Below are 12,219 nucleotides of genomic sequence, written 5' to 3' on the forward strand. Positions count from 1 at the left end.
TTAATCACAGGAACCACTGGAAAAATCTGGATATTTGCTAAAAATGGGTGGTAAAGTAAAGACCTGGAAACGACGATGGTTTGTGCTTAAAGGAGGTGAACTGCTTTATTATAAATCACCGGTAAGCAAATGTAGTCCCTTTGCTCTATGGTGTTATTATGAACTTAGTTGCCCTGATTACCGTGAATGGGTCTATCTCTAGGCAGCCAAAGCATGGTCTGAAATTTAAAAAAAGAATAATTGACTGCAAATAGTGACATCTTTGATTTTGGACACAGAGAGAACAGATTTTAGCAGAACTTGAAGCAGCAGAGTGTGGAGGCTGTAGCGATGTCCATGCTGTTGCTTTGGGTGAACTTGATGTAGGCTCAGCACTTTCATTGCAATTTAGGTGTCTACCTGATTTCTATAGGTTATACCTGTGTATTTGTATATGCAATATGCTATATTTTTGTCAATAAAAATAGCATTAAAATATGTAGACTATATTTTTATATACAATAGTTGTATACTTGTATATTTGTGTGTAAAAATAGCATTAAAATATTGTCATCAGTGCTCTCATATCCGAAGAAAACTGCACTTTGTAGCCTTGTTCCTTAAATTATTATATGAGGAAAATAGGTAGAATGTATCATACCTATAGAATTGGAAGCCAAAAAGTATTATTTTTAAAAAGTAATCAATAAATATATTGAAGCAGGCACTGTGTATCTCAGTGCTGAACTACCTAATATGTAGATTCAACATTTCTAATAATATTGGGTGTCCACAATGCTTTAAAAATGAATATAGGTATGAGTTCTTGGAGGATCAAGTCCTGATTGTGTAACTCTGCTACATTATGTTGTTACAGAATACGAATAATTATTTTTCTAATTTAATCTCTACAGAGTGATGTAATACGAAAACCTCAAGGACAAATTGAATTAAGTACATCTAGCCATATTGTAAGGGGTGATGGAAAACAAACAGTTCAGGTGCTTCTTTATCTTTCTATATGTCCAGTAATTGGCTGGTAGGATCCAATAACTATTTTTGTCTCAAAAGAAATCTGTTGCCATAGATTACTATTTTTTTTTCTATAGTCAATTGATCTAGACTTTCATGATATTGATTTAGAAGGATGACTGCTCACTGTTTTGCTTCCTAGTGAAATGCTGACAAGTTAAATAATGAGTAAAAAAGAGTTCAAGTTGTTTCCCAGCCCTACTTGCTATTTAAGCTACCTCTCCTTCTGCAAGCATAGCAATAGTCTTGGTGATTAGTGGGACTTCGAAGACTTACAGAGTTCTGCTTTCGTTCTTTTCCCACATTAATGTCTATCAAGAGGCTGTTGCTTCAGGTGGCATAAAAGGCAGATCTGGGTTGGACTGTTTTTTCAAAAATAGTTGCACTACCCCGTCACTCTCAATTGGAAGTATTAAATATATGTCTCTTCCTTTCTAGAGTTGCCAATCCCCGGTTGGGAGTAGGGAATCCCCTGGTTTGAAGGCCCTCCCCCCACTTCAGGGTTATTAGAAAATGGGGTGGGGGATATCTGCTGTGAGCTCCATTATACACTATGGAGACTGGTCCTCATAGGTTATAATGGAGAATCAATCTGTGGGTATCAGGGGAGCTGCTTTTTGAGGTAGATGCACCAAATTTTTATCATAGTATCTGATGCCTTTTCTACCCCCCCCCCCAAATTTTCAAAAAGATTGGACCAGGGGGTCCAATTATGTGAGCCCCAAAAGAAGGTGCCCCCATTGTCCATTATTTCCAGTGTAAGAAAGGCATTTAAAAGGAACATTGTCCACTTAAATGTGATGGCCAGAATTCCCTTTGGAGTTCAATCATGCTTGTCACAACTTTGCTGCTTCCTCCACTTCCAAAGTTCCCAGATATTTCCTGAGTCAGACCTGGCAACTCTGGCTCTTCTCCTTTCCAACCTTCTCCTTGTCCAGAAGTGGGCATGGAAAATGTAGGAAGTGATGGTAATGCAGTGTTCCATGGCTCTGAATGTTGTCATAGGTTGAGTAGCAAGGGTTTTAACTTTTATTTTGATAACATCTGTGAGGGGAATTTAATGAATCCTTCTAATCAAATTGTGACTCTGTGTTTTTTTTACTGATATTTCATATTTATTAATAGTTATTTGTTCAATTTAGCTGTCCTGATTTTTGTCACAGTAGAATGAACTGTGTACATGTTTAATGTTAAAATCTCACTTTACATTCCCATAATTCAACATTATGTCTTCTATTGCATTGTAGCTGACCACTGAAAAGAGAACTTATTACCTGACTGCTGACTCCCCAAACATCCTTGAAGAATGGATCAAAGTACTTCAGAATGTTCTTAAAGTACAGGCTGCAAGACCACTTTTCATTCAGCCAGATGTCAAACCATCCATGAAAGGTTTGCTCACTAAGGTAGAAATTCTCCAGTATTCTTTTCTATTCTGTTTATATATTGTCTGTATCTGCCATTTTATTTTAGTGGGTGGAGTGACAAAACTTTACCTGTCAGACTGAAATTACTACTAATAAAAATTATCTTAAAATACTGTGAAAGCAGATAATTCAGCAAGGAATCGATAGTACCAAAAAAAAAAGAGAGATGGAAAAATGCAAAAAGGCAAAAATTATTTGTCTCAGATTTTACTGCAAAAAAATGTTGATCTTCTTCGTGGTCTCCGTGCTTCACACTCATGGAATAGAGCGCCTGCGCCGATCCCCAAATCGGTACCTAAAAAGCCCAGGATTTTTTCACGCTCGGCACCAACAGGCATGCACGGCCGTCCCAGTGCGCATGCTCGCCGGCGCCAGCGCGAGGATCCCGCCAGTTCCTTTCTGACTGCTGCACTGAGAGGATCTCCTTTTGTGTCTCCGGTCGGTAAAGTAATCTTAGGATTGCCTTTCTTGTTTTATATAGCCATATCAAAAGTTCTCCCTGAAACAGCAGTGGAGACCTCGCTCTGCCCAACCTGAGAGTAGGTCCGCATACAGAGGGAACAATAGAAACTGCTACGCTTCTGCACAAACCACCGGCAAGTCCCAAGGGCGCTTGCCCTCAAAAGCAGGGCCTTTGACTTTCTGGTAGCACGTGTCTCTGTCCCCACCTCTTCTTCGTCTATTCCTGTCGGCCTGGGAGTCCATCTCTATGGACAGGTGGGCGCTTTCCATCGTCGCGGAAGGCTACAAAATAGATTTTGCTCAGATTCCGAACCAATCGGTGGTAATCACCACACCCCCTTTCCCACCTCTGCTGGCGGAGGTGAGCAACCTCCTACGGAAACACGCCATAGAACGGGTCCCGGTGGAGGCCAGGACGGGAGGCTTCTACTCTTGTTACTTCCTGGTTCCCAAGCGGGATGGGGGTTTGAGGCCAATCATGGACCTTTGGAATCTGAACAAGTTTATTCTGTACCAGAAGTTTAGAATGTCCACTCTGCAAACAATTCTGCCCCTCATCAACCAAGGGGACTGGATGGCAATGCTGGACCTCAAGGATGCCTACTTCCACGTCAGCATCCATCCTGCGTTCAGACGTTCCTTTCGGTTTGCAGTAGGTTCTCAACACTTCCAGTTTAAGGCCCTTCCGTTTGGCCTGTCCACTGCACCTCAGGTGTTCACGAAGATGATGAGCATTGTGGCTGCCCACCTCCGGCTTCAAGGGATAGTCGTCTTTCCATACATTGACGATTGGCTCCTTGTGGCGGAGTCAAAGGAGAGTTTGTCAAACCATATTGCCACCACTCTTCGTCTTCTTCACACCTTGGGTCTGCAGGTCATTTTTGAGAAATCACACCTTACTCCATCACGGACAGTTCAGTTCATAGGGGCGTTGCTGGATACGAACCTTCATTAGCTTTCCTGCCACAGCAGAGAGCGATGGACATTATCAACCTTGTCGAACTTCTGCAGAGTCGAAAGTGGGGCACGGCGCAGCAGCTGCAGTGGATGCTGGGGCTGATGGCGGTGACTACAAGCGTGCTGTTATTCGCGAAGCTGAGGATGAAAGGCCGACAACTTTGGTTTCTTCGTCAGTTTCGACCGTTAAGGGACTCACCTCGAAAGAGGTTTATAATTCCACCTGTGACACTTCAAACACTGCGGTGGTGGAAATCAAAGGACAACATTTGTCAGGGAGCTCACTTCCACCTACCTGTACCAACAGTGATGATCACAACAGATGCGTCTTTATGGGGTTGGGGGGCCCACATGGACGCTCTGTGTGTGGGGGGGCCTTGGCCTTTGAAATTGACTCACTGCCATATAAATTATGTGGAACTGCTGGCAGATCGTTTTGCTCTTCAATCCTTCCACCCCATGGTGGCGGGGAAGGTTGTTGCTCTGCTTACGGACAATACCACTGCCCTGTGTTACATCAACAGGCAGGGAGGGACAGTTTATTGACGACTCTGTGCCCTAGCACTGGAACTGTGGTCGGAGTGCCTGGACCACGACATCTTTATGAAGGCTGCGCATCTCCCAGGGGTGCTCAATCTGCAAGCAGACTCGTTCAGCAGGGGTGCAGCTTCCCCGCACCAGTGGGAGATACAGTGGCGCTTCCTTCAACCCGTGTTTCAGCTCTGGGGGTATCCTCAGGTGGACGTCTTTGCCACAGCCGAGAACTGGAAGTGTCCTCTGTTCTGCTCCAGAGGGGGCTTGGATCCAGAGTCGTTGGGAGATGGTCTGCTGTTCCCGTGGAAAGGTCGGTTCCTATATCTGTTCCCACCTCTGCCACTATTGACAAGGGTGGTCAACAAGATCTCAAGAGAGAAACCATGCTGCATCCTGGTGACTCTGTGGTGGCCTTGGCAGAACTGGTTCCCGATCTTGCTCCAACTGGCGAGGGGGGTCTTCTACCAGTTTCCGGTGGAACCGGATCTTCTGTCAGCTCAGGACGGTCACGTATTCCATCACAACGTGCCCCACCTGAAGCTGACAGTGCGGTTCATCGACCCTGTGATTTCTCCAGCAGAGTCCAACATGTTTTCCTGAATAGCAGAAAGCTGTCTACCCGCGCTTCTTATGATAGGAAGTGGTGGAAGTTTCTTCAGTTTTCAGTTGATCCTACAGTTTTGCGCTAGAGGGTGGGACTGCCAGTTATTTTTGAGTTTTTGTTATCTCTGGTGGATGCTGACCTTGTTTTTGCCTCCATTAAGGTTTATCTGGCGGCAATATCTGTTCCATGAACCAATAGAGGGACATTCAGTTTTTGCACACCCTCATTCTAAGAGATTTTTGAAGGGTTTGTTTAGGCTTCATCCTCCTTCGAGATCACCCCCACAGTTGTGGGATTTGACTCTAGTGTTGGACAGGCTGACTTGGCTTCCTATTGAGTCGATGGCCACATGCTCGTTACAGCTCCTATCTTGGAAGATTGCCTTTTTGGTAGCCATCACATCAGCACGCTGTGCAGGGGAGCTCACAGCTATGCGTTGTGACTACCCATATTTAGCTTTTCAGGAGTCTGGAGTGTCCTTAGCTCGTGATATTTCTTTTCTTCCCAAGGTGGTTTCTCAGTTCCACCTTAACTTAGAAGTTTGGTTGCCTACGTTTTATCCTACACCTTCCTCGGATGAGGAATGTAGGTTGCATGCTTTAGATGTTAAGCGTGCCTTATTGTTTTATTTGAGTTGCTCCCAGAGTTTTCGTAAGGACCAGCATCTTTTTGTTTCTTATGCTGCTCCTAAGTTAGGTTCGAGAATCTTGTCTCAGCCACTTTCAAAATGGCTCACTGAGACTATTAAACTGTGTTATTTGTTGGCTAAGAAGCCGTTACCTGGGCCTATTCGCGGACACTCTACAAGAGGGATGGCGACGTCAGTGGCGTTCCTGAAAGGCGTTTCCCTGACGGACGTTTGCAAGGCTGCCACCTGGTCCTCTCCGCATGCCTTTATAAAGCACTACGTGCTGGATGTGCATGCTCAACAGAGGACTCGTCTGGGAGCTGCAGTGCTGCAAGCTGTTTCTTCTGGTTAACCGTCTTCCTGCCTCCAGGTATGTGTTGCTTGCTAATCTCCCATGAGTGTGAGACACGGAGACCACGAAGAAGATAGACAGGTTGCTTACCTGTAACTGTAGATCTTCGAGTGGTCATATGTGCATTCACACTACCCGCCCTCCTTCCCCACTGCTGACGGTCTCCCTCCAGTAAGGGCTTCCAGCAGTCAGGAAGGAATGGCGGGATCCTCGCGCTGGCACCAGCGAGCATGCATACTGGGACGCCTGTGCATGCCCATTGGTGCCGACCGCGAAAAAATCCTGTGCTTTTTAGGTACCGATTCGGGGATTGGCGCAGGCGCTCTATCCTATGAGTGTGAATGCACAGATGACCACTCAAAGATCTACAGTTACAGGTAAGCAACCTGTCTTTTTCTAAGAGTACAGCTTAAAAAACATACAAAAATGGCAAAGGATAAAGTTATGGAACCGATAAATTACATTTACAAGGTGTGAGTGACATTTGTCTGAGAGTTTTAAAAATACTCAATGTAATTTGTCTTTAGATCTTTTAATGACTTTCTGGCTAAAATAGTCTCCTTACAAAGATTGGAAAATAGTTTATGTAAATTCAGTCAAGGGGGGACTCCCAAAACTGCCAGTCTGCTAGCGTGAAGTCCGTTTCACCTAAATTAATAGAAACAATTTCTGAAATTTCTAATATAGAAATTTCTAAAATATAGAAGGGCAATCTCTAATATATAGGACAAGCTTTATTCAAGAAGAATTAGCATGGCTTTCTCAAAGGGAAGCTTTGCCTCACCTTTTTAGAACTTCTTGAAGACATCAATAAACATGTAAATAGAGATGACTTGGCAGATCCAGCCATCATCCAAGCAGGCTTCCTTCCTCCAGCCTAAGGAGACCTCCTCCAGATTTCATCTTATACAGAGCATGATTATTAATGGATTAGTTCATTTCCTTGTGTTTAATTTCTCCCTATTTTGTAATATAAAGCTCTTTTCTGCAATATATTCTTATTTAAGGCCTGGTTCAGTTAAATGTCTAACATACTCTAATGTGGCTCTGAGTCTGCAATTAAACATTTAAATTTTGTTTAAGTTTAGTTAAAAAGAGAATTTGCCTCCTGATTGTACAGTTTATAGATTCTTATTGATCTCAGTTATTCATAAAAGTGTAGAATATTTTAATGTTGTAATTTTGTTGTTGTTATGGCATATACTATATTAACATAGATCCTAAATGTCAATTTAATTAACTCTAATATCTTTTAAAATTCTTTTATTAAAATGATGCCGTATGAACTGAACATACAGAGTTTAAGGAGGTTTTTTTTAAAAAAAATTGATGCTATGTTCCCATTCATTGCTGTTCCATTTGTTCACTTGCAGGTGAAACATGGATACTCCAAGAGAGCATGGTGTATGCTTATTGGCAAAACTTTGTATTATTTCCGCAGCCAAGAAGATAAAGTATGTTTTTTTAAAGCCAACATAATTTGTTTGTATTCATTCATTACAGACTAATGCATGTACATGTGTACTAAGTAAAATCTGTGAGGGAATGCCAAGGAAATTATGTTATAGAGCATTTTTCAATATGCAAATAACCTGTATTCATATGCTACACACACACAAGGAAAATCCAATGGTTTATTTGGGGCAAGAATGAGTTTCAGAAGTCCTTTAGCACATATGCCCTATCCTGTTCTAGCAAATGGCTAACAGACTTGTAGTTGTGTCAAATTAGTTTTGTTGTCAGGATTAGCAGATAATGTCAATTCCATTCTTTGCAATCTTTAAGCATTACAGACTGCAGTTTTCGAAGCAGTCAACCATTATGTTCATTGGACATTATATACATAAAGTATATGAGAAATTCAGCCTTAGAGTCAGAGACATATATATTCTTTCCCGATCCACCTTATGAAAGGGAGTCCATTGCATATACACTAATTATATGATCCTTAGCACATTTATTTGGATGTTAGGTTGACTGCTGCACCAAAATTTTAACGTATTTTATTTTATTTATTTGTCAAGCTATATGCATGCTTCCTGTTTGATCTTTGCTAATATCTTTCTATACAGTTTCCTTTAGGCCAGATAAAGCTCTGGGAGGCAAAAGTTGAAGAAGTTGATAGGTCATGTGACTCAGATGAAGATTATGAGGCTAGTGGCCGCAGTCTGTTGTCAACCCATTATACTGTTGTCATCCATCCTAAAGAGCAAGGACCTACCTATCTTCTTATAGGATCTAAACATGAGAAGGTAGCAAATACACTTTAGTTTTTGCAACATTCAACATTTACCTTTTTCAATATGTAAAACCTGGGAAAATTTCTAATCTCATATAAGACTTCCTATTTGACTTAAAGGCATGATCCAATAGGGGGAGGGGCCATGGAAATAACATTTGTCAAGTATTGTTGCACTGGAAATTGCAAGTGATATTTTTTTTAAGTGTATAAATCATTCACAGTGTAGATTGGTATATTTAACAAGTACTATTTTATGTAATTTTTGTTCAACCCTGAGTTTTCCTGTTAAATCATAAGTTATAAAGTGTATTCTTTCCTAGGACACTTGGCTTTATTATCTGACAGTTGCTGCTGGAAGCGCAAATGTAAATATTGGGACAGAATTTGAGCAGCTTGTCTGCAAACTGTTAAATATTGAAGGGGAGCCAAGTAAGTCAATATCTTGCATTGCATACAGTTAACTTCAGCTGCTCTGAATTGTACATGAAAAACATAATAGCTATTATTGATCTACCTTTTAAAATCTTGTCATGAATACTTTTCTGATTTTCCAGAGCAACTTCCTCAATTTGCTTCTTCACACAGACCTCTCTGTCTTAGACACAAACTCTCCTTGGCCTGAACATACCTGTCATTGCATGGGAACAATTTGTTTTGCTAACTGGAACCCATGAGCCTGACAGCACAAGGTGCTTACAGTTTCTGACCTTCCACGCTTTCTTTCTCCTCACCCCAGCAGTCCTTTCTGACCATGGCAAAAAACTTATTTCTGGGGTTGTGGGACTCATATGGAGTGACAGCCACATGCATTGGGAGGCAAGATCTAGAGCATTGTGTTGGTCTCTCTAAATTAAAAAAATGATATATCTATGGGGCTTTCCTTTAGTTTACATGTATTGTAGCTTGGTTTTCTGTTTTTTTAAAAAGCCTTTTAAAGAAGAAGAATAAGAAGAATTGCAGATTTATACCCTGCCCTTCTCCCTGAATTAGAGACTCAGAGCGGCTTACAATCTCCTATATCTTCTCCTCCCACAACAGACACCCTGTGAGGTGGGTGGGGCTGAGAGGGCTCTCACAGCAGCTGCCCTTTCAAGGACAGCCTCTACCACAGCTATGGCTGACCCAAGGCCATTCCAGCAGGTGCAAGTGGAGGAGTGGGGATTCAAACCCAGTTCTCCCAGATAAGAGTCTATACAGTTAACCACTACACCAAAGTAGAAGTAGATCACACACCTAATTCACCAAAGTGAAGTAGATCTCAAACCTAATTCCAATAACCTGGCCTCAGACTGTGAATCAAAACATCTGCAAGGGGTATATTAGCATTTAACAAAAAGTAATATTTCAGATGCTTGAATTATGAACCAGTACACACATAGCTTCCCAGTGCTTGCCATTCCAAGTTATTGATTTGGGGCTTTGCCCATTTTCTGTTTTTTTAAAAAGCCTTTTCAATTTCTTTGTCATAGTTAGACATAATAGAAAATCTGAGGCCCAGTTAAGTCATCAAAGTGTTACATTTTTTAGTGTCAATATCGTCGTTATTTTACTAGAGGGGAATGGAGCAAGGGGTATATTACCATTTAACAAAAAGACAGTAATATTTCAGATGCTTGAATTATGAACCAGTACACACATAGCTTCCTAGTGCTTGCCATTCAAAGTTATTGATTTGGGGCTTTGCCCATTCTCAGGAAATAAAACCATATGAAGTTTGCAAGGAAAGAACACACAGTGAAAATGTTGAATTAATTCTTGTATATTTATTCGTGGCATACTTGACTGTGTTGGACTCTTTTGCAAATATCCTGTGGAACTGACTTTTAATAATAAATAATAATAACAATAAATTTATTTTTATATCCCGCCCTCCCCCGCCAAAGGCAGGCTCAGGGCGGCTCACAAGACATGGCACAGCCATGATTCCAATAAATACAGTCATTACAATAAAACAGATTAAAATACCGTTAAGTTACATTTATAGATTAGGTTAAAAATTAGATAAAACAGTTAGTTGTTATAGATTGTTAATTAAGGTGCTACAATTCAGGAGCATGTATAGGATGGCTAGAAGTCAGTTTAGCCAGTTTAGCCGGGTTCTATCTTAAAAGCGAGCTGAAAGAGGGCGGTTTTGCAAGCCCTGCAAAACTGATTCAGATCCCGCAGGGCTCGCACCTCCTCTGGGAGTTGGTTCCACCAACGGGGGGGCCATTGTTGAGAAGGCTTGCTCTCACATTGTTTTCAATCTAGCTTCTCTTGATCCCGGGATTTTTAAGAGGTTTTGGGAGCTAGATCTCAGTGCTCTCTGGGGAACATATGGGGAGAGGTGGTCCCTAAGGTAGGCGGGTCCTTGACCATATAGGGCTTTAAAGGTGATAACCAGCATCTTATAACGAACTCGATACACAACTGGCAGCCAGTGCAGTTCCCGCAGCCCAGGCCGTACATGTTCCCACCGAGGTAGTCCCTCTAACAGCCTGGCTGCCGCGTTCTGCACTAGCTGCAGTTTTCGGGTTCGGTACAAGGGCAGCCCCATGTAGAGGGCATTACAGTAGTCTAGCCTCGAGGTGACCATTGTGTGGATCACAGTTGCCAGGTCGCTGCGCTCCAAGAAGGGAGCCAACTGCCTCGCCCTCCTAAGGTGGAAAAAGGCGGATTTAGCAGTGGCAGCTATCTGGGCTTCCATTGACAAGGAAGGCTCCAGTAGCACTCCCAAGCTCTTGACCCTGCGCACTGGTATCAGTGACGCACCGTCAAAAGCTGGAAAAGAGATCTCTCCTCCCGGCCCGCCGCGACCTACGCAAAGGACCTCAGTCTTCGCCGGATTCAGCTTCAATCCACTCAGCCTGAGCCAGCCAGCCACGGCCTGTAACGCCCGGTCCAGGTTTATAGGGACATCGCCAGTCCGGCCGTCCATCAATAGATAGAGCTGGGTGTCATCAGCGTACTGGTGACAGCCCAGCCCATACCTCCGGGCAATCTGGGCAAGGGGGCGCATATAGATGTTAAACAACATCGGGGAGAGAACTGCCCCCTGAGGCACCCCGCAATTAAGTAGGTGTCTCTGAGACCGTTCCCCTCCAATTGCCACCCTTTGTCTCCGACCTTCGAGGAAGGAGGAGAGCCACTGTAAGGCTAGCCCCCGAATTCCTGCGTCGGCGAGACGGCGGGTCAGCAGCCGATGATCGACCATATCGAACGCAGCTGATAGGTCTAGCAGCAGCAGTACCGCTGAGCCGCCTCGATCCAGATGTCGCCGGAGGTCATCCATGAGGGCGACCAAGACTGTCTCCGTCCCATGACCCCAACATATTCTATGTCTGTAAAATATAACTAGGAGCCAACTTAAATTTGTGAGTCCTGCTGTTCTCTGGCTGGAAATAGCAGGGCTTCAGAGGCACTCTTAAGTATCTTGGAAATGCCAGTCTTCACAGCTGAGCTCTTCCTCATGAGCTTATTTCTAACTAACATGTAAGGAAGTCTGGGGCTTTGTTAACTTGTGCTTAATTAATGTTAAATAACAGATTGCTTGAAATGGATTACTTTTTCCTCCCAGCATCTCAGATATGGAGGCATCCTGCTCTTTGTCACAGCAAAGATGGGATTACTTCACCTTTAACAACTCTACCATCTGAGGCTTTGCAAACAGAGGCTATAAAATTATTTAAGGTAAATTGTTGGTAAACTTTTCTTTAACATTTATTATTCTTAGGATGATTTCCCCCTCTAATGTAATGAATTTAACATAATGTGAAGTACATATTAGTTATGTAAAGCATGAGTTTAGCTAATTGGGACAAAAAAAGGTCAAATTTTGTTTTTGGTGGTAGGTGCTTCTTGTTAGCCAGCAGTGAGCAACTATTTCAGACACTTGATTGAAGCTTCTTAGACTTCTTAGAAGAATAAGAATAAGAAGAATTGCAGATTTATACCCCGCCCTTCTCCCTGAATCAGAGACTCAGAGCTGCTTACAATCTCCTGTATCTTCTCCCCCCACAACAG

General features: G+C 42.7%; 1 protein-coding gene across 1 annotated transcript in view; it reads left to right on the plus strand.

Annotated features, from left to right (window-relative positions):
- PLEKHH2 (pleckstrin homology, MyTH4 and FERM domain containing H2) overlaps positions 1 to 12,219 on the plus strand; it is a 176,536-nt gene that overhangs the window by 89,927 nt on the left and 74,390 nt on the right. The window contains exons 12-18 of the mRNA XM_060247539.1: positions 11 to 121; positions 894 to 980; positions 2,259 to 2,417; positions 7,349 to 7,429; positions 8,048 to 8,227; positions 8,538 to 8,646; positions 11,774 to 11,886. Of these exons, the coding sequence (XP_060103522.1) occupies positions 11 to 121; positions 894 to 980; positions 2,259 to 2,417; positions 7,349 to 7,429; positions 8,048 to 8,227; positions 8,538 to 8,646; positions 11,774 to 11,886 (840 nt within the window). The remainder of the gene's footprint in view (positions 1 to 10; positions 122 to 893; positions 981 to 2,258; positions 2,418 to 7,348; positions 7,430 to 8,047; positions 8,228 to 8,537; positions 8,647 to 11,773; positions 11,887 to 12,219) is intronic.

The sequence above is a fragment of the Heteronotia binoei genome, chromosome 1, assembly GCF_032191835.1.
Source record: "Heteronotia binoei isolate CCM8104 ecotype False Entrance Well chromosome 1, APGP_CSIRO_Hbin_v1, whole genome shotgun sequence".
Lineage (NCBI taxonomy): Eukaryota > Metazoa > Chordata > Lepidosauria > Squamata > Gekkonidae > Heteronotia > Heteronotia binoei.